We start from the raw sequence: 22,862 nt of genomic DNA, 5'->3' as shown, positions 1-22,862 counted from the left end.
AAAAAAAAAAAAAAAAAAAGTGTCTCTCTGTGTAGTGGAACCCAAACTTTCTATGTAAAATCTTCTACTTCTAGCTACAGAAACTAGTTAGAAGTAAGTGAACCGTGTACTAGCCACATGGTGGACAGTGAGCTGCAATATGACAGGTAGAGAGGTCGCTCGTCGGAGTGACAGGGCCGACATCTAGAGCTGTTTCTCAGAACAAAGCCTGCCACTGGGAAGTGCATGACCAGACTTAAATACCCAATCATCCTGTTTACTTAAATAATAGGTAAGGTTCCCTGCATAACAATTCAGAATTAAAGCTAACAGGTGGTCCCAGCACCTGGGAGGCTGACGCAAGGCCACCAAGGACACTTAGAACTCCAGGCCAGCCCAAGCTGGTTAGTAAGAGCTTCTTAAAATACAAAAACAGAAACAAACACAAATATTAAATATTCAAAAGATTTAATTAAAACAGCAAATGAATTTGGATCAAAGTATTTAGTGGAATAAAATGATATAAATCTATTGAACTATAATTTCAAAGAACTGTTAATAATGCTAAACAATGCTTAGATTTTTTTTTTTTAGTATAAGGCAAAATTAGGGAAGTACTATTATATACTGTCCCCTATGCCAGGCCAGAGACCTGAGTGCAATCCCCAATTCCCACTTGGTGGAAAGAGAAGACCAACCCCCAAAGATTACCCCTTGATCCACAAACACCACAGCACACCTGCATTACCCCCAGCATAGTAAGCAAATACAGTTAATTGAAATTTTTCAAAAATAGATGTCTGCCGTAGAACACTGACAAATACGGAAAATATAAACCAAACAATGAGCTGCTGTCCTAGCCCAGCAGATGGGCATCATGGAAATCGCATACTGCAGGCTCTGCTTTAAACGGACTAATGTTTGCTTCTGCCCATTACACCACCGGGCTCACACTTCCCACTTCCGGAAGAGCTGACACTCCCTCAGTCCCTTCTGAGAATCTCATGCACTTTCCCAAGTCTCTGTTCTGAACGACCACATGCTACTTCTTATCCCTGTCACACTGATTAATTAAGTCGCTCCTTAATCAGTTACACTGTAAAGAAGCAGGAAGGCAGACAGAAATCCTAGGAACCCATTCATTAAACAAAACTTAATAACACCATTACCTATCTCCCAAGCCAATGGAAGGCTTTGAGAGGGCAATTTATAATCTTAAAGATGACCTTAAAGAGAAACGCAGACATACCGACTATGCTATCAAAGAAAGCTCCACGTAGGTGCCAATCATTCTTATCATTTAGGAAAGTGATCATGTGGGACAACAGAACGTCGTTGGCCTTCTGGCGTCCGAAGAAAACGCACAAGCGTGTGATCCCATTCTCCATCAGCGTCTGTTTCACGATATTCTCAGGGTCGCTCAACAAAGTGACCACCTTCTGCTGGACCATCTCATGTAAGGCCTGGAGCTCTGAAACGCAGAGAGAAGGACCAGTTTTCACCCACACAGGCAGATGGGAGATTTTATCCACACACGCAGATGGGGCATTTGGAATCTTGGTATCCTGGTTGAGACACCGTCTCACTATGTAGCTCAGGCTGTCAGCCTTGAACTCACAATTCTATTTGGCCTCCCAAGTGATAAAATTACAGGTATGGCCTGGCCACAGCCAGACTTGTCTTCTTTCTTAGTGGAGTAACAGAATGACCGCAGAGGCTTCTACACAACCCTGTATTGCTAAGCTAATCCATGGTTTACAGGTCTGCAGGTGAGACACTGAAAATCATCTCCACAGTAAACAATGTGACAGCAGCTACCATCTCACAAAACATCTCTTGTGTTCATGATCGCAAGATGAAATGCAGGAGGAAGCACTGAAAAGCAGAGCTCATTACCTCCCCAAAGATCAGCATCCACAAGGCCACTGAAGAGCCAGACTGGTTCAGCATGTAGCTTTTTTTTTTTTTTTAAGATTTATTTATTATTATATCTAAGTACACTGTAGCTGTCTTCAGATGCACCAGAAGAGGGCATCAGATCTCATTAAGGATGGTTGTGAACCACCATGTGGTTGCTGGGATTTGAACTCAGGACCTTTGGAAGAGCAGTTGGTGCTCTTAATCACTGAGCCATCTCTCCAGCCCAGCATGTAGCTTTTAGAAAGCATTTTAGAGTAAGTTAATTAGATAGATAGATAGATAGATGGATGGATGGATGGATGGATGGATAGATGGACAGATAGATAGATAGATAGATTTATAGATATATAGATATATAGATAAACAGATATATCCACCCATAGAATATATCATAAGTTCTCTATATGGTCTGCGCAGACTTCCTCTCTACTCATCCTTATTTATCCACTCATCCTTATTTGTCGGTCTTTCCCTTGCTAAGGCCCAGGTTTGAGAGCACTGGTCTAGGTTCTTGCCATTTCCCTACTGTTCCTCGCTCCTGGAGCAGAGCACGTGCTTAACCACTGCTCAGCTGAATGAAGGGGTAAAGGCAGCCTCCTTTGCTCAGGACAGACACAGCATACAAATGTATAAACTAGATTTCTCTAGTAGATCCCACCTTAAACCAGCACAGAGAGGATTCAGTTCTACTTCTGAGTCTTTGGCTGAGAAGCTGTTCAAAGTTTTTTTTTTTTTTTTTTTTTTTTTAAGATACAGAGAAACATAGGTCACTGGCCTCTGTGAGGTTGCCATCACAGGTGTTTCTTTACAGTAAATGAGGAACTTTAATATGCAAACCAGAGGTACTAATTACTAATGACAAAGGCTACTCAGCACTACTCATGCAGGAAGAAAAGGGTTAGGTTCCTCAGCGATGGGGACTCCAGTATTTAATGAGAGCCTCCCAATTCGGCTAGCTTTACTGCGCACACAACACCAGCTGCAGGAGTGTGGAGTCAAGGACAAGTGGATCGGTCTCGTTAGCAGTGTGTGAGACAGAAAGGATAATGTGCCAGGGGCCCTTCCCATCCTCAGGCCCTCTGCTCTTCACTTTCCAAGAGAGTCACAAATGACAGCTTTTACAAGTTACCATTAGCGATTCGGGGTGAATGATGGGGATTTTAAGAGGGGAAATAACACAACCTGTGTCATAGTCTCCGTTAGGACGCGTGGCTTCATCTACCTCCTCACTATCGGGCTCGTTCTCCATGTTGAGAGTTTTCAGCTGCACCAGCTCCAGGAATCGCAGAGCCGTCTCGGCCAACAGAGCTATGTTTTCTATAAGATAGCAGAAGAAAAGTTATAATCACGACCCAAATTGTCATGCTGCTTATAACTTTTCCTCCCCAATTCCTTTAACTTTCTTGAGACAGGCTCCTTGTGCATCCAAGTGGCCTCAAACTGGAGATCCTCCTGCTTCTGCCTCCAGAATGCTGGTAACTACAGGTCACCATTAGGCCCGGAATCCCTAAGTCTTTATACATCTAAATATTAATCATAAATTCTAGAGGAAAAGCAGGATTTTGAAAGTTTGCCCTTAATCAGAGCCTGTATTATAATCTCATAATCTAGGATGATCTCTAAACAACAGAAAAATTCTACATTTGCAGAAACTGTCTAAAATAAAGTATTTCTAATGAGCAAAACCCACTTAACCCCAGAGCTAGCCTTTAAAGGTATCCTGCCAGTTAGAGATAGTTACTAAACAAACAGAAACATTAGCACTAAAGTAATGACACATGGGGCCTGGGATCGAGCCTGCCCCTTACCAGCGCACTGTGTGCACAGCCTGAATCTTGGATACCTCAGACACATTCGAGTCTTATTATCTTAAAAGCCATTACTAACCTGAATCAGCCATCATTAGACCACTGTTCACATAACAGCCTGAGGTGCCCAAGGACAAAGGGAGAGAGTGCTGGCCACACTGTGTATACTGTCTTTTCTCTGATGACCTACAAGCCTGACCAACACTCTTCACTACCCACAGTTCCCACTCCAACCTCTACTGTCACATGTGCTGTCACTTACCCGCTCTTCTCTAACTGCCATTCTATCTACTCCAACATCTGTAGAGGTGACCTGAGCTGAGACTCACAGCAGTGGGGATATGGAACCTGAAGAGGTCACCTCCTATAGTCAGGCAGGACCCCCAGTGGAGCAACAGGGACAAAACCACCCACAAAACTTTCAACCCAAAATTTATCCTGCCTATAAGAAATGGAGGGACAGGGATGGAGCAGACAGAGGGAAAAGGCAACCAATAATGGGCCCAACTTGAGACCCATCCCATGGGCAAGCACCAGTCCCTGACACGATTAATGATACGTTATTATGCTTGCAGACAGGAGCCTAGCATAACTGTCCTCTAAGAGGCTCCACCCAGCAGCTGACTGAGACAGATGCATAGACCCACACTCAGACAGACAGTATGGGAGGGACGGAGCTTGGGGACTCCAATGGAAGAGATGGGGGAAGGATTGAGGACTCCAGAAGGGACAGGAACTCCACAGGAAAAGCAACAGAGTCAACTACCCCGGACCCTGGGGGCTCTCAGAGCCTGAACCACCAACCAAAGCGCATACACAGGCTGGACCTAGCCCCCCAACCCCAGCACATATGTAGCAGATGTGCGGCTCTCTCTTTATATGGGCCCTGAATTACTAAAGCAGGGGCTATCCCAAAAGCTGCCATCTGTCTGTGGAATACTTTTTCTGAACTGGGCTGTCTTGTCTGGCCTCAGTGGGAGAGGATGCACCTAGCCCTGCAAAGACTTGATATACCAGGGTAGATATCCAGGAAGGGCCTCCACCCTCTCAGAGGAAAAGGGGATGGGAGGATGGGGGGATGGAGGAGGGACTGTATGAGGAGGGGATAGGGAGGGGGGCAGCAATTGGGATGTAAAATGAATAAACAAATAAATGAATGAAACAGGCTATTACAAATAATAAAATCACATGTCTTAAAGATCCCGAATTTCTAGGCCTCACTTTATGCCCCACAATACACAAACAGGAAAGACCAGGAACAATATACATTTATGGCAAGAAACCGCCCAACAACCGCCAAGCCTCTGGGGTTGTGCCTAGACATAAAATTAGTATCCTCAGACCCGTTTTCACGTATTAATAATGACAGGCAAATAATAAACAAGCTAATAAGCAAGTTGCTTTAGAAACCGTGGCAATGTCATCACCACATGTGTGCTCTACATTATGTGCAAAGACTTCCAAACAGAAGGTCCATTTCCGTTAGATCAGAGATATAAATTATGGATTATGTAAATGTCTCAGTGATACTTCCCATGGTGAAGTAAGTATTCACAATTAGTTCAAGGAGCTGAAAACATGAGTCTTTATTGCTGGGTTTTGTGGGTGAGAATTCGAAGTAGAAAAGGTAGGTGTCCATGGCACACACACACTCATCAAGATGCCACAAATCCTGAGCACTAAAGCAAGGGGAACAGGGACCTAACTCAGAGCTTCTGTCAACACCATGATCTTTTTCAATTGTAACCGAATGTTCTGCCCTGAAATAAGAGTGTTTGCTCAGGGAAACTCTGCAAAGGCTACCAGTCTGGATCAGGAGCAGGTTCCTGTAAACATTAGTCTCTGCCAGCTAAATGAACTATTCCAGGCCAAGCTGTCAGGATCCACACTGTGCACCTCCTCACTAATAATCCTAGTCACTTTAAATGCAAAGGAATATACAAAATCCAGCCCCAGGAATAATTAGCTATCAATATTAATATATACACATATGTATTCATAATTCAAAAATAAACTTCCCTGTACTGGCAGGTTTTGTGTCAACTTGACACAGCTGGAGTTATCACAGAGAAAGGAGCTTCAGTTGAGGAAATGCCTCCATGAGATCCAGCTGTAAGGCATTTTCTCAATTAGTGATCAAGGGGGGAGGGCCCCTTGTGGGTGGCACCATCTCTGGGCTGGTAGTCTTGGGGTCTATAAGAGAGCAGACTGAGCAAGCCAGGGGAAGCAAGCCAGTAAAGAACATCCCTCCATGGCTCTGCATCAGCTCCTGCTTTCAGACCTGCTTGAGTTCCCGTCCCGACTTCCTTTTGTGATGAGAACAGCAGTGTGGAAGTGTAAGCTGAATAAACCCTTTCCTCCCCAGCTTGCCTCTTGGTTGTGATGATTGTGCAGGAAGAGAAACCCTGACTAAGACATTCACACACTCAATTCCTAAAGAAATCAGGAAGCCAAGGGGTATGGCAGTCAGTACTTGAGAAACAAGGGCAGCCTGTAACTAGACAAGGAGCTCTTACCAGCGTAGGCCAGTCTGACGATGGTAGCGTCATCCTGGGCCAGGTGGGCTATGCCGGGGAGAATATACTCTGGGTAGATATTGACATCGTTGCGAGGAACCTCTTGGACAAGGGCAAGGACTTTGGTGAGTGTCCTCAGGGCTTCAGCCCGCACTCTCGGGACAGAGTCGTTGCTGAAATGCAGCAGGTAGGGCGTGATGCGATCCAGAAGGATCTCGACGCTCAGCCTTGGGGCCAGATGCAGAATGAGCTCCAAGGCGGCCAGTTTGGAGTCGCAGGACTTCAGGGTCTGCAGGCAGGACGTTATCACGGACACCAGGACAACCAGCCCGCTGGCCCTGGCCTCCCCTTCTGCTTTTTCTGGCAGATCATGTCCACAGAGGTTGTGAATAATGTTGCCCAAATCTTTCCGTATCACCAAAATCCGCTCATCTGCAGAGAGAAAGGTTTCCTTGGCGAACTGGGCCATGTAAGGCTGAAGGAAAGTATAAAATCTCTCCGGGAAGGCGTTGCCACGCTGCTGCTTCAGGTATTCCTCAGCTTCCAAACGCTTCTCGGGCTCACGACTAATCATCTGAGTTACCTACATGAAAGGAGCAAAGGGTCCACTTTAGAACATGACACGCAAGCCAGATGAACCCCACCTGAACCCCAGCACCCTGGCCAGCCTTCTTTTTTTGTTTGTTTGTTTTTTTTTTGTTTTTTCGAGACAGGGTTTCTCTGTGTAGCCCTGGCTGTCCTGGCACTCAGTTTGTAGACCAGGCTGGCCTCGAACTCAGAAATCCGCCTGCCTCTGCCTCCCGAGTGCTGGGACTAAAGGTGTGCGCCACCACGCCCAGCTACCTGGCCAGCCTTCTTGACTAATAACAAGTTTAAGGCCAGTTGGACTGCATACAATCTTGTCTGTATGCAAGCACATGGGCACACACACACACACACACCAAGTGAAACCAGATGAAAGTGACAAGAGTGAATCATGAGATCTAAGGGATTTGCTATCTCTTTGACCTTTTTTTAGAACTACAAACTAATTATGTCACCCATCGCCCTACAAGGCAGTGGATGTCACACACGAATGTCCACAGATATCCTGGTAAGTAAGAGGTCATGCCTGTTTTTCAATGTTTGTTGTTAAAAAGCAACAAACCTTCAGAGGAAAATAAATAGACACAATTGCACACACAAAGTAACACATGAGTCTGGAGGAAATTGCAGAACTCCTGAGATAATTTTCAGAGCCCCAATTATGAGTTCTGGTTTAAAGTACACTCCCACAAATCCAAAGGATTAGCACACGGCTTAAGTGTCGTTCGGTTGAGTTGAGAGGAGTTTAGCTGAGAGGAGAATCAAAGGGTAATGTAGCTCAAGGAATAAAAGCTGGCAGCGCCGCGTGAGGTCCTGTGTTAGATCCCAGCACTTCAATGATATAAAATAGTAGGGTGGAGAGACTCAGCACTGAAGAGAACGTGCCAGCTCCCAGCACCCACATCAAGTGGCTCACAACCCTTCCAGGGGATCTAATACCTCTGGCCTTTGCACTCACATACATGTGCGCACACACACACACACACAATCTTAAACAAAAATAGTGCAGAGTACTCTAAGACACCACAACCTCTTACGTGACCCAGAGTCACTATCACAGGGTCAGTCACTTTTAAAAGATGTCCTCACACAGGGACAGGCATTTGATCGGATGGCCTCACACACAGTCCCTCAGCCCTGTGCTACCATAACCATGTGACTGCGGGGCTCTCTTCAGAACAGCCCATGTCTGCCTTGATGGGAAAACACCGTTACTGTGCTCTGCTAAAGCCGATGCCTCCCTCTCTCCACGGCAGATGTCTGTCTGCTTCATTCCTCACGATCAAGTTCTCTCTAGGCCAGCCTCTCCAAAGCCATGCAAGCCCACAGGTATAGTGCACTTCCAATCCGCCCAAAACAGAGGGTCATGATTATCACAGAACAATAGATAGTGGACTTGTCTTTCTCCTTTTCTTTTTTAATGTCAGATGGGCTTTATGCCTGAGAGGGAAAAAATAGTGCATTTTTTTAAAATAAAGTATCAAAAGTGTATTTATTGGTAATAGGTTTTATTCCAGATTTGTTGTGGAGGACAGACTGGATGTCTTGCCTGTCATCCCAGCACTCAGAAGGCTGAGGCAGGAGGTCTGCCCTGAGTGAGCTAACAGAGTGAATTCCAGGCCAGCTAGGACACAGTCAGGTAAAACTCTATGGCGCGTATTTGTAGCATAGTTACCAAGTCTCTGATACTGCGATCTTCAATTTTGTTTAGCACTTGTTCAGGGAAAAAATGTCCGTTTCTATACGCCAGCAGCTGAGAGAGATCAAACAAAGGCACGCCTTCCGTAAAGAGCTCTGCAATCACGCAACCTGGAAAATCAGACACAGTTCCGTTAGAATGAGACGAGGAGGCCATGTGATGCTTATTAGAATTCAGAAAAGTCGGAATACTCCAAGTGCAAAACCCCAAATGAACTGAATTTAATGTGTACTGCAATGTAGGTCTAAGGGCTTGGTCAGCAGTGGGGAAGCATGACGCCAATCACTCCCTTTCCTCTTTCTTAAAACACACACACCAACAAGGAGCTTAACACCCATAAGAAACCCTGGTACAAATAGAGCACTCCGTTCATAAGAACTGCTAGCCAGCAGCTAGCCAGCTGCCCATCACTAAATAAGCAGTAGGTGCTGCCCGCCCGTAATAGGTGCTACCAGCACAAAGAGGTAAAAATCCCGCCTCAGCCAAGCTCCCGTCCTAGAAAGGAAGACAGAAGATTTTCATTTGTAGTGTTAAATATTACAAACATATACCAAGTGCTAAAAAATGTGGGAGTAAACTAGAAAAAAAAAGGAGAAATAATTAAACTAACATAATCTTCAATCAAGAAATTAAGTACCTACATTCCCAAAAAGCACAAAACAATTTTTTTTCCGTACAAAGCAATTTTATTGAGTCATTATATGACATGCAGTTGCCAAATCTCATATAGAGACCCTTAAATAATTACTTTACAGCCTTTGTACTTGACGGGTACTCACCCTAAGTACTAGTGAATGTTAGTTAGGCCTCTGTCACCCAGCAGTAAATCCTTTAATGCCTATTTAAAACTGCTAGAGCCACTGAGCACGGCAGCACACAGCCTTGATCTCAGTCGCTGGAAAACATCATTGGCAAGTGGATCTCAGTGAGTTCGAGGCCAGCCTGATCTACAGAGTTTCCAAGACAGCTAGGACTCCACAGAGACCCTGTCTCAGAAAAGTCAAAAGCAAACCAGACTGCAAGCTCCTCATCCTTTCTCTCACCACTACTTTCTGCACAGCACCGCCTTCCGCTGCCTGTCCATTATCGCTGTCCTCACTACAATGCAAACTCTATGTTTCCCCTCATTGTGTGCACGGAAAAGTCTCCATCAACTAAGCTAATTCTGATACATAATAAGCCTTCAGTAAATGTGTTAATTCCTAGTTATACAATGTTGGTTTCAAAGTAAAGGACTTCAAACAAGAGCTATTTTTAAGGAAAAGAAAAAAAAAAAATCAAGTTCTGAGGCCAATAAGATACATCAGAGGGGAAAGGCACTTGCCACCAAGTCTGATGACCTGGGTTCAATCTCCAAGTCGCACATTCTGGAAGGAGAGAACCCATTCATTCCCACAAGCTGTCCTCTGATCTCCAAACACTCCCTTGCAGTGTGTGTGTGTGTGTGTGTGTGTGTGTAAATAAAAGGTTATGTCAAAATAAATAAATAAATAAATAAATAAATGTAATATAAAATATTTAACCCATCACATGTAAGCAAGAAAGATCTGAGCAACACTGTAAGCCAACCAGATCTAAAAGCATCAGTATGACATCCTACCCATGACAACAGAATACAAACTCTCTGGAGCCTATAGATTTCGCACAATCTAGACAAGACCTCAGCTAAGCCACAAAAGGACTCTCAACACCATGGTTTAGACAAAATTTCAGTGTACTCCAAGGCTTCCTGTGTTGAACTCCATTCTCACTATGACAAGGTATGACGGCAAAAACTTAATCTGACAATGGTGTCAGAGGTGAGACCTCTGGGAAGTAATCAGAATTAAAATCCTGAGGGAAACCTCTGTGTGAACCCAGCGAGCTTCAACAGATAAGAAACCAACATACAGAGACACACATGTATACTCTACCCTCTGAAACGGAAGGCCAAGGTAAACACTGTCTTTTTAAAATCCACCTGGTCATGGTGCTTTATCTCAGCAATAGAAAAGTAGGCAAGATGACTCCTAAATAATAAATGGGGCAAGGGAGCTTGGGAAAAGTGAGGGTGGTGGTACATTCCTGTAAGTACACGGAAGGCCAAAGCAGAAGCAAAGCTAAAGATCAGTCAGGGCAATGTAGCAAGGGCTGTGATGTAGCTCAGGGATGCAGCGTTTGACTGTTAGTTAGGGGAGAGCCTGTGTTCCCTTCCCAGTGTTGAGAGGAAAATCAAAAGGAAATTTTACACATACACACATACACCATAAAAACAAAACAAAAAAAAAAAAAAAAAACCTTACCGGGGCCCCTTTTACTTAGGCCTGGCTGAATGGTTCCTGCAGAGATGATTGCCAAGAAAAGAGCCATTCTGCCATCTGCAAGGTGGTGGTGGCCCCAACATCCACTGTCAACAGTCATAAGTGCATCTGTGGAGTGGGCTTCAAGAAGTGTGCCCCTCAGGCACTCGGAGAGATCCACAAGCAGGCCATGAAGGACTCCAGCAGAGCCATTTGGGCCAAAGGGATAAGGACTGTTGCATAGCATAGCTGTGTGCACTTGCTCACAAAATGTAATGAGACCTCACCAACCAAGCAAACGCTACCCTGCGCTACTCTGCAATCCTTATACTTGGCTCAAAATCTATACTAGGATGTGGTCTGATAGGTGTCAAAAACAGTTTAAAACTGCTTACAAAACAAAACAAACTCATATGGACCAGGGGATCTGCTCGGTCAGAAAAGTGCTTGCTTTGCAAGACCCAGGCCCTGAATTAAAACCCCAGAATCCACATTAAAAAAAAAATCTGTGTGGGATGGTCCAGGCTTCTAAGTCCAGAGCTGAAGACAGAGCTCGGATGATCTCTGGGGTTCACTGACTGGCCAGCTCCCTGCCCAGGGAGAGACCCTGCCTCAGAATAAGTAAGAGTGGACAGAGAATTTACCAGTACGAAGACAACACTGGGCGTGGTTCCTTGGGTACTGCTCACTGTGCACACACACACACAGACCTCTATGAATACACACAAATAAAACCTCCGTGTGACTCAACTAGCGTTCTGAGTGAATGCACAGCAATAAATACCAACGCTAAAAAGATGCCTTGTAGGAGCATCACACACTGCCTGAAACCAACTACCCCAGCAAACGCTAGTCCCTCTGTCGGCCTCAGTTTGAATGCCATCTCTAACGGAGGCCTGTTCTGACACTGCCTCTCCACCTATCACTCCCACAGAGGCTTACTTAACTGTGTGCTTCTATAACAGCAACTTGTGCTTATCCCCACCACGGCAAACACCCGGGGAGACATACTTTTTCTCTATCTTCAACCTGACAGGTAGCCTCCTCCCATGCCGCCAGCATTGCGTAGTGTGTGTTCTGAATGTTTGAATGAGTAAGAAATATTTCGAATTTTCTCACCACTTCTGCATGTCCAATGAGGACATCGTGTATCTGTCTGAAACCGTCTAAGAGGGCACAGCAAGAAATCTTTGAAAAGCAGGCAATTTACACAAAGCCACGTTTCTGTTTGGCAGTAAAAAAAAAAGCTATGCAAGTTAGCTGATCTGACTGACTCACGCACCTGCCGAAAAGATGTCCATGGCTCTCTTCAGCTCTCCCCGTGCTCTCTGATTGCTATTCAGGTCGACAAGCGGGGTTGAGGGGTCTCTCATGTACTCTAACTCGGTGGCGAACATCCCACCGTCAACGAAGCGCTCGGGAGCAATGTAGCAAGTCCTCCTCCTCGAGGTGTCAAAAAAATAGTTGAAATCCGCTGGGTTGTCCTCGGGAAGATACGTGGGCTTAAAACTGGCGAAGTCGGTTAGGAGGACCCAGTTCCAACTGGTGACCATCACATTCTCTGTCTTGATGTCTCCGTGGCGGACTCCAGATTTGTGCGCTTGGTCCACGGCTGTGAGGATCTGGAAGGCGATCCAGCGCTTCTCGATGTTGTTCAGGAACGGGCGGGTACTGATGCGATCGTAGAGGTTGTCTCTCACATACTGCCGGAACAGCATGGCTGCTTTCTCGGACGCCTTTTCAGCCGCTTTCTGGAAGGGGAGGCAGTTCTGGGCGGAGTGGAGCCTGATTTTCAGTTCCTCCAGCTCCTGTTTATAACTAGTTAAGGGTAACGTGGGGTCCTGAATTGCGAAGACCTTCACAACCACCAGGCCTTCCCGGTGCTTGGCTCGAGCGACTTTAAAAAACCGAGTGCTTCCCAGGCTCTTATCATACTCAAAGTCATGGATGTCTGAGAAATAACTCTCTACAGACAGGATCTGGGAAGGAGCGATACCAGCCAGCTGATTTCCCATAGTGCCCAGCACCTCTGGATCAGCAGCTTAACACAGAACACCTGTGTAAAAGGATGGCGCGGGAGAGAGAATATTAAAATGGAAAGAAACAAAGAAACAGTGAAATCGCCATTATTTGGCCTGTTCCTAAAAGACATCTGTACTGTTACCTACTAAGTGTGTGGATGTGAGTCTCAAATCAGTCTCAAATTCAGAAAAATTTATCTAAATAGATTTTATTACTTTTATCTAAAAAGATGGTGCTACTTCATGTCATTCTTTCCAGCCGCTAAACTATGTTTAATTACACACATGCCTTCAACATTTTATATTTTTGAGATAAGGTCTGTGTAACCCAGGCTTGGCATGGAACTCTCTATGTAGCCCGAGAAGTGAGTTTGAACTCCAGAGCCTCTAGCCTCCACCTCCCAAGGGCTGAGATCCCACCATGCCCAACGCGATCCCTTCAACATTAAGCTAAAAATGTTAAAAACTTGCATTCACTGTCTGATACTATGAAAGTCGCAAAAGTACCGGATGCCTCGGTCCTTGTCCGAGAAAACTAGTTTACTTGCAAGTAAGAAACACGCTAAACGCTTAAAAGAACGAATCACATGATACAAACGGATCATTTAAAGTCCTGGGAGGGTCAATCAGATCTATAAAATTAGCATCAACTGGGCCTTGCAACCTCGCAGTGATATCTCCCTCCTCCTAAACCAAGGCAAACTCCTCCAGTTTGCAACAAGAAACCCCGCCAGAGACATTCAAGAAAAGTAAGCCGAAATGCACACTGCCCCAAGTTACCTAACCCCACATTTTGCAGGAACTGTCTCCCTACCCCATAGTTGAGCACTCAGGAAAACATTTACCCCAGGCCTCTGGCAACTCAAAAGTCGCTGAAAGATCCCAGGGAGGTCTTGGCAGAGCTCCGAGGGGCTTGGGCGTGAACGGAAGCCGGCCAGGAGAATGTTTTCTGTGAGGGGTCTTCTTTCAGACACGGGACCGGGGTAGTTGGGGCAGGAGCGCAGAAACGTCCGAGATCTAGAGCTGGGGGTGAACAACTGGGAGAGCAAACACACTCGGGACTCCGGACACCCAGCAGCCTCGCTGCCGGCTCCTCCCCTGCCGCCCTGGGCCCGCGCGGGCTCGAGTCCCCGGATCCCAGGGCCTTTGCACCAGCCCTGGACAGGGACAGGGACAGTGCCCGTCCAGGAAGACGACTTCACCTGCGGCGAACGCTGAACTCCCGGGAAAGCCTCCCGGTTGACCTCACTTCCTGTTGAGATCGGAAGTGACGGACAGAGGCTTGAGGAAGCGTTCAGTAGGAAGCCGGTTGCTAGGTAACAAGGGAAGGAGGCGTGACCTCGCTGCCCCAAGCAGGAGGTGTTTTTCTTCACTAACTCTGGGACCAATGGCTCTAAGTAAACTTACCCACGTACTTAGAAAAGCTAGCTCCCCCACTAAGTTGGATTTCAACTTCATTGAGTGAGAAGCTATGTGTCATAAAGTTCGTCGGTTTAAAAAGTGCACAATTGGGGTGACACGAACCTTTAATCTCGTTACTCAGGAGAGGTAGATGGATTTGTTAGAGGCTAGCCTGTCTATAAAGAGAGATCCTCTGTCCAAAAAAAAAAAAAAAATGTATGTTTGTATGTATGTATGTATGCATGCATGCATGCATGCATGCATATTTTGTATGTACACACACAAGTTATCTCGGTATGGCAGAGCCAAAGCTGTCATGGCTTCACGGCAGGAGTAAATCTTGCAGTGAACCTACGCAACACCTGGCATTTTAAGTCAACCATTGGTTGGGGAAGTGTATGCACCCTACCTCTCTGTGATAAAGACTTGGCTTCTAATGTATTCTAGGAGAGAAACACTTTCTTCAGTTGACTCCCTACTGAGTGCCCACCAGACTCCAATGGATAGCCCCAAACTCACTGCCTAAACTCAGTGAGTCTTGGAAAAAAAATATTTGAAAGTGCTGGTTAATTAACGGTGGAGGTATTACAGTAATCACATTATACATGTATAAGACTGTCCAAAAAAATCAAGTTAAAACCATTTTTCAAAGTGTCAAGATTGGCTGGTTTTAATTCTTTATTCATTCTATTTTTAAAAGCAGGGTCTCATTCTGTATTTCAGGCTAGCTGAAATACATCCCCCTGCCCCAACTTCCTGGGTGCTGGAATTACCTGGGTGCATCATGGTAAAAAGAATGGGTCTTTGCTGGAGTTGTGTTCTAATTTTCTTGCTTTTGCTACTGTGCTGGTTCGAATGAGAATGGCTCCCAAAGGGCTGTATATTTGAATATCTAGTCCCTAGTGGGTGGACTATTTAGAGGACTAGAAGGTGTGGCTTTATTGGGGGAGGTGTGTCACTGGCTTTGAGGTTTAAAAAGCCTAGACCAGGCCCAGTGTCTCTCTCTTGCTGCTGCCTGTTGATCAGGCTGTAACTCTCTGCTCCTGCCTGCCAGCTGCTAAGATTGATCCCTGCCAAGGTGATCATTGACTAACCCTCTGGAACCTTAAACTGTAGCCTCCCATAAGCCTGAAGCAGGCTAAGCCAGAACTTGACCTTGCTGCCACTAAAGAGATTATCTAGGGTGGAGCCTTCCTCCCTGGAGCACTGTATTGTTCTGCCACTGCCGCTGTTCCCCTTCAAGATATTGCTACCTGCTGAGAGGCCCCAGAGCTATTCTGGAGACTACACCCTATTCTGCAAGTCATCACCTGCAACTGGTTCCAGGCTCCAAGGATGGATTGGCGGGAATGGACCCCCCCCCCCAAAGCGTGTCCGCCATTAAACATTTGAACCTTGATCAGAACCCTGTCTTGGTTCCATCTTCCTCTCATCGCCTAGTTTCCCTCTCTTTCAGCACCTGCCTGCTATTCAGGTGTACCCGTCCTTGTGAGCCGCTGGACAGCTCGCAACATTAAGCAAGCCGCTTAAGAAAATACTTTTTTTTATAAGTGTTGCCTCCCCAGCACCAAAGAGGAGAGGGAGAAAGCGGTTGTTTTTAATATATTTTTACAGAACTATAATAGCTATTATCTGTTTCACCAAAAAAGAAAAGCCTGAAGCTGTGAGCTATCCCTCGGCCCCTCAGCCTTTGCATTCTGAGAAACTGCTAAATTATTTTCCAAAGTGCACACAGCCTTACATCCCCACCAGCACAGTGTGGGGCTCCTGATCCCTCTGTGTCCTTTCTAGCAATGACATCATCCATTTTCCATTATTAGAGCATCTTGGTGGGTACAAAGTGACATCTCCTTTTGGTTTCATTTGCAGTTCCCCGAGGACTAATGACATTGAGCATCTCCTCATGTACCTGTTGCCCAGTCGTTCGTTCATCATCTCTGGAAAATGTCTACTTAAACCCTTTGTCAAAGCCTTAGATGTAGCTTGGTGTTTGATTGTCTGGCCTGCTTGAGACTTAAAGGTCAACCCCCTGGAATCTCAGAATCAAGTCATAAATACTTTGAATGTAATTGATTTTTCTTCTTTTAAAACTTTTTTAGGTTTCTATGTATGGATGCTTTAGCTGTGTGTGTTTTTCTGCACCATATTCATGCCAGTGCCTGTGGAGGTCAGAAGGAGGCATCAGATCCCTTGGAACTGGAATCACATGTTAAAGATGAGTGTGAGCCACCACATGGATGCTGGGACTCAAACCCAAGTCCTCTGCAAGAACAAGTACTATAAACCTCTGAGCCCCCTCTGAGCCAGATGTGCATAGTGGTGCGGACCTTTAATCCCAGCACTTGGGAGGCAGAGGCAGGTGGATCTCTGTGAGTTTCGAGGCCAGCCTGGTCTACAGAGCAAATTCCAGGCCAACCAGGGCTACACAGAGAAACCCTGTCTCAAAAAATCAAAACCGAATACCAACAACAACACTGAGTCATCTCTCCAGCCCCAGACATTTTAAGTTTTAAGCATTCTTTATATGGAGTCAGGCATGGTGGCTTGTGACTGTTCTTAATATGGGGTCAGGCACATTGGCCTGCGACTGTAACCTCAGTGCTCAGTGGCAGATGTGCTAGAATCAAAAGATCCAGGCTTGGCCTGGGCTACATACATGAGGCCCTGTCTGAAGGAAAAAAAAAAAAAGTTTTTTTTTTTTAATGTATTCAAGAAACACAAAAGGTTTAAATCCAAAGCTGAATTGTTTTTTAAGCATCCCTGCCAATATTCCTTTCACTCTTTTTTAACTCAGTAGGCAGCACTATCGATGACTAGGCTCCTCAAACTATAAATCTGGAAGTTGTTGGGGCATCTTTGGTACCTTCTTTGGCCAAGGTCACAAAAGGAATGAAGCAAGGGTCCACAGCAACACTCAAGCTCTGTGGCAATTTTATTGAAAGCAATCAGACTTTTTATAGCCTTATCAGAAACAGAATACAGTGGCAATTGCCAGGATCAATACTGTTGTAGTTGCCAGGATACGATGATGTTTGCAAGCCATGCAGGGTACACAAGATTAATGTCTAAGACCAATTGTCTTGTCAGGCTGCTAAGCTTCTGTGACTTCCAAGGGCTCATCCAGAGAAGCACAAGGGCGCCTGAAGGCTTCACTGCCCCAGGGAGTGTGTTGATCTCTCAGGAACTGGAAGGCACACTGTTCCCCAAGAGCCACAGACACTAACCTGAGAAATCAGAGACACATGCCTCTGAAGGAAGCTAGGCCTGGCCAACTCCATGGTTCCCTGTACTTCTCCCATCTCTCTTCTTTGAAGTCTCCTTCCCCCAATCATTTGTCCCTGGTGCGATGTCGCCAAGCGATGCCACTGTTCCAGGATGAAGGTGAAACGCCATCATCCTATGTTTAACTTTCAGCACCTCCATAGGGAAGACATTATTTTTATGTTTCTTTTATGATTTTCTCTGAGTCTTTTATGGTTTCATTTTGTTTCCTTAAATTACTGAAGTATAACTTGACCATTGGGTTTTTTTTGTTGTTGTTTGGTTGGTTGGTTTGTTTTTGTCTAGAGAGATGCCCAGTTATCCACAAACTCCAACAGTGATCCAATTTCCTTTCTTACTTAAAATGACATAGTTACCACATATCAGCTACCTGTGTATATTTTGGTCTTCTGAACCTCTTATGTATTACATTGCTATTTAGTTTTTAGTAGTTTAAAGAATTATACAATGCTTTACTATTGGTAAGATTAGTCCTAGAGTGATCTTTTAGTAAATAGAACTATAGTGCGGGAGTGGTGGCCCATGCCTTTAATCTCCAGCACAGGGCCATGGATCTCTCTGAGTTCTAACCTAGCCAGGACTACATAGTGAGACCCTGTCTAAAAATAACCTACAAGAGTAGAATCATAAGACACCTTGTTTATAGTATTCTGGAAATGCATCCACGTTTTGAGGCTACAAGTCTTTAGCTTATGAATAGCTGATGGTTTCTGGGGGAAGGAGAATCCATTTTTTTAAGTATGTGTCCCCCCCCCACACACACACTATTGCTTATGCTTCTGTGAATAGCCAGAAGATATTTTAACATTGCTATTGTATTTCTGACTCATACCTTGTGTAAATGCTTTAAACACTTCTCCAATAGAGAAATAGTACTAGGAAAAACCAGACTGTCAGCACAAACTAGACTCAGTGGGTTACAAAAGAAGAAACAAGGGTGTGACCTGGGGAGTGTGGTATAGAGGTAGAAGTGGCTCTGGGAGAGGGGAAAAGGAGGGTGAGTGTAAGTCTCAATACACACAGAGAGAGACACACACACACAGAAACACATACACAGACACATGCGTACACATGCACATCTACACAGACACACACACAGAGAAGGAGAGAAAGAGAGAAATACACTCAAACACACACATGTGCACATGTATGCACACACTGATACACAGAGATACACACATATACACAGAGACACACACACATAGACACACACACAGACACACACACACAGACACACACACATACATTTTCCCAGCTTGAGGAAAAAGACTGAGGCATGATTGACCCCTAGTTTCCCCACCACAGCTCGAATCACCCACTGATCCACTCAATACCCCACACTGGCCTTCTCTGTTTTGTTTTGTTTTTTTATAACCAAGCACAAAGCCTCCATATTCATTTTCATTTGCTTCATACCACTCTCTTTACTATGCAAAATCTGCCCATATTTTATATCCCAAATCAAATGTAAACTCCTCAGGAAGGTCTTTCATGATTACCCTCTTGTATTAGGGCTCTGTAGAGGAAAAGAATTTATAGAATGACTACACACACATATAAATACACACATATATACATATAAAGGGGGTTATTAGAATGGATTACGTTCTGTGGCCCAGCTGGTCCAGTAATGACTCTTTACCAAGGGAAGTTTCAAGAATCCAGTAATTGTTCATTAAATGAGAGTGGATGTCTCAGCTCCTCTTCAGTGTACGGTGGAATCCTGAAGAAGTAGGTTATAATGCCAGTGAAGGAATGGACTTGCTATCGAGATTGAGACCTACCAGGCAAAGAAAGGGGCTTCCTTCCTCTGTGTCCTTTATATAAGCTACCAGCAGAAGGCATGACCCAGATTAGAGGGGGGTCTTCTCATCTCAAAAGATCTGGTGGATTAAAGATGTGTTTTTCCACCTCAAAGATCTGGATTAGAAGTGGATCTTCCTGCTTCAAACAATTAAGGAAAAAATCCCTCACAAATACGCCCAGCCATTTTGGGAATTTAGTCAACTCCAGGTATAGTCAAGTTGACAACCAAGAAGAGTGGTCACAGCCCTGTGGCATTCTTAGGAGTCCTGCACTTTCTCAGCATTAACCATTCTTGAAATCACTGGCTGTGGAGGTCACTCTTTGCATAAGGTAACCAATGTCTCCAGAGCTGGCTTGTTCTTGTTCAGGGCCTCTTCAACATCTATGTGTCTGGCATTTAAAACAATAATTGTCAAATTATTTTAATTGGGCCTTTATCAGGTTTATGACACTAAGGATAAAAGTGTGATTTCCAGGACTAGGGACATCTGCCACACCTATAGAAACTAATACAAGCCAACACACTACCAGGGAAGAATTTAACACTGTATGTATATTTCCCACTTACACCGTGTATGTAGATGCTTTAAACATCTTTCTAAAAAGTACAAAAAACTAAATAAACTCCAATAAAACATTTTTGTTTTGATGCAGATGATTCATTTAGTAATGTTTAAAAAAAAATAAAAAATTTAAGTTGCTTGTTACAGTTTTGCTAAATTGTTGCTAAAGACTCCTTTCCTGAGAGAGGCATGAACAATGCCTACCCCTCCCTCTTCCTAAGGTCTTAATACCAAACTGAGGTTCAGTTCCACCAAAGTTCCCCAGAGGGGAGCCGGTGAGTTTACTAGGCTTGTTTAGAAAGCAGTGGGTGAGGGGTCACATGCAGGAGCGTAGGTGACCTTAAAGTAGCCAGAGTGGAAGACATGCACCCTGCAGGGATGACACCTCGGTATAGTTGAAGGCCTGCCCTTACCCTTCCCTACCTGTATTCTTTAGCCCCCCCTCCCAATATACTCAATATGCAGTAAGGGTTGGGAGGGCCAGGTAAATACTCATATGAGGGTCCCATGGCCCACCCTGCCCCTTCCTTCAGTGAGGGAACACTGACAGACAACAGGCCTAGCTGTGATGAACTTTTCCTCATATACAGTACCAGAAGTCCTGAAAATGGTGGCAGTTTGGCTCTGAGGATAATCTTGTATAACACTTATGAGTAAAATTTAACAGAGCCAGCAAGCAAAGGTCCATTCTCAAGCCAGTAGCCACACATATTGAAGCAACAAACCCCAAATGTCCCCTTGTGCAGAAAGAGATTTTTTTTTTCTGAGAGTTGCTGTATCATCTTTTATTTCTAAGTGGGCCCATTTGACTGTTTTGTTTTTGTTGTTGTCGTCATTGTTGTTTTGTTTGTTTTTTGCTATTACACAAAGTTCAAGTTGAAACTCTATGTTTAACTCTAAGGTTAATGTCATTAAGAGGTGAATGGTCTCCACTTTCCTTTTCCGCTTCAGCTGCGATGCAGTGAACGTCACAGCCCCCTGGATGGGGGGACTGCAAGATCATGGGAGCCTGTGCTTGTGAATTACAGCCTGGGAAAAACTATCTCTTAAATAGGCAACTTTAAACCTGGCGGTGGTGGTGCACGCCTTTAATCCCAGAACTTGGGAGGCAGAGGCAGGCCGATTTCTTGAATTCGAGTCTAGCCTGGCCTACAGAGTGAGTTCCATTCCAGGACAGTCAGGGTTATACAGAGAAACCCTGTCTTAGAAAAAAAAAAGGGGGGGCAACTTTATGCAGGATTTTTACACAATTACTAAGTCACACATCTGAAGTCTTGGAACTGATTTCTTCAGCAGTAAGCCCTGCCTCCCCAAGTGCGTTCATCTGATCTCTCTCTCTCTCTATCCACTCGCAACTCTCTGGCCACTCGCTATGTTTAACTATGTGTATTTGAAATGTGCTATCTCCCAAGTGAGATGTGCTTTCCTCTAAGTTCAAGGCCAGCCTAGTCTACAGAGTGAGATTCACTGTCAATGTAAAACAAAACAAAACAACTTATACCAAAAAGGAGATGGAATGTCAGACTTTTAAGGAGGTTGTTCATATGCTGAAGGCTTGCGCTCTCATACTGGCCGTGGTAGGATTGACAGAGATGGTGTCTGCGTCTAACAATATCAGGGATGTGGCCATGGGGTACACACACCCATGCTTCCTAGTTCTTGCTTCCACTGTTTTCCACCTCTGCCCCTCCTCCACCAGTTCTTCTCTTCAGTGCATTAGAAACGGCACTGCAAAGTTAACTGAGAACAAGATAAAGATAGAAACAACCGCTGTGATTCTTTTTAAAGCAGAGAAATCACACTTGGGATTAGCGGCGAGTTGAACTGTCATGAAAAATTCAGTTTATCTTTGAAATTACCACAGCTAATCCCATCAGATAAATGCATGGTTTACACAGGTCTCATAGTTCATCCAACTAGTTAACGTGGAAAGTTTCTTCTTAGATCTATTCATGGTATACATTTCCTTCTTCGGCTCGGTTGTCAAGGACGTTAGTTAAGAGCCAGCCACGGAAGTACATGCTTTAATCTCAGCTACCCAGAAGGCTGAGGTGGGACATTTGCCAGCTCAAGGGATGTTTGACCATGTAGCAAAGGCCAGCTGGGCAACTTAGTGAGACCCTCTCTCAAAATGAAAATTCAAAAGAGCCAGAGTTCTTGCTCAGCTGCAAGGTGCAGCTTCCCTAATGATAATCAAAGTCCTGAGTTCAACTCAGAGGGGGAGGGCCATTATGAACACGTAAAACAGCAGGAATAACATTTTTCTATGGAATTTGCAGGCAAGCCGTTTGGCAGTTAAGATGCTTACCACTTAGGATCCGTTTGATAATACCCTTACAGCACCTTGTCCTGTTTTTTATAAGTACTACCTCTCGATATTTGGTTGTGAGCCGAGCCTTTAAGGGCTGAACTGCCTCTCCAGCTCTTGTTCCCTATCCTTTCTCCTTAGTTGACTGTTTCAGTTCTGTGATGTTAAATGTTATCAGGATGCTAGTCCTGCTACTGTATGTTGCTTATGTTTTGTCTCATTTTTAGTTCTTTTTAAAGAGGTCTATTGGGTGGTGGGTTCCCTGGGGAGTTGCGAACGAAAGTCTCCCCTAACCCCAAGACAGGGCACCTACAGCACACCAGAAAAATGATTTCATCCACAGATAGCTTAATGAACCAGTGAGTTTACTGGGGGTTCCTACAAAACTGTAGGTGGGAGCTTACAAGAACTCGGTCGACTCACGGGAAGCTGTATTCCTGCAAAGCCGACAGCATCATGGGCAATGACTCAGAAAGCTGAGCCTGGAGCTTTCTGTGCAGCTCGAAGGCAGCTTCCCTGACAATTGCTCACTGTTCATGCAAACTAGGGGAAGAGCCTTGCAAATCTGCCAAGTTTTAGCTTTCTGAGACTTGTAAGATCTGTTTATTTCATGAGTCTCATGACCCCCCCCCCCCCCCCCCCCCCCCCCCCCCCCCCCCCCCCGGTCTTAACTTTAAACAAAGGTTAGTCCAATA

The 22,862-nt window shown here is 44.9% G+C and overlaps 1 protein-coding gene across 1 annotated transcript in view; it reads right to left on the bottom strand.

Moving 5' to 3' along the window:
* The window catches only part of Pik3r4 (phosphoinositide-3-kinase regulatory subunit 4), a 50,117-nt gene extending 36,058 nt beyond the window's left edge, over positions 1-14,059 (bottom strand). The window contains exons 1-6 of the mRNA XM_021172057.1: positions 13,653-14,059; positions 12,069-12,842; positions 8,484-8,617; positions 6,224-6,806; positions 3,082-3,216; positions 1,229-1,450 (exon numbers count right to left, since the gene is read on the bottom strand). Of these exons, the coding sequence (XP_021027716.1) occupies positions 1,229-1,450; positions 3,082-3,216; positions 6,224-6,806; positions 8,484-8,617; positions 12,069-12,801 (1,807 nt within the window). The 5' untranslated portion in view covers positions 12,802-12,842; positions 13,653-14,059. The remainder of the gene's footprint in view (positions 1-1,228; positions 1,451-3,081; positions 3,217-6,223; positions 6,807-8,483; positions 8,618-12,068; positions 12,843-13,652) is intronic.
* Between the last annotated feature and the right edge of the window lie 8,803 nt (positions 14,060-22,862).

Source organism: Mus caroli, chromosome 9 (assembly GCF_900094665.2).
Source record: "Mus caroli chromosome 9, CAROLI_EIJ_v1.1, whole genome shotgun sequence".
Taxonomy (NCBI): Eukaryota; Metazoa; Chordata; class Mammalia; order Rodentia; family Muridae; genus Mus; species Mus caroli.
This window is presented reverse-complemented; position numbering and strand designations above follow the sequence as displayed.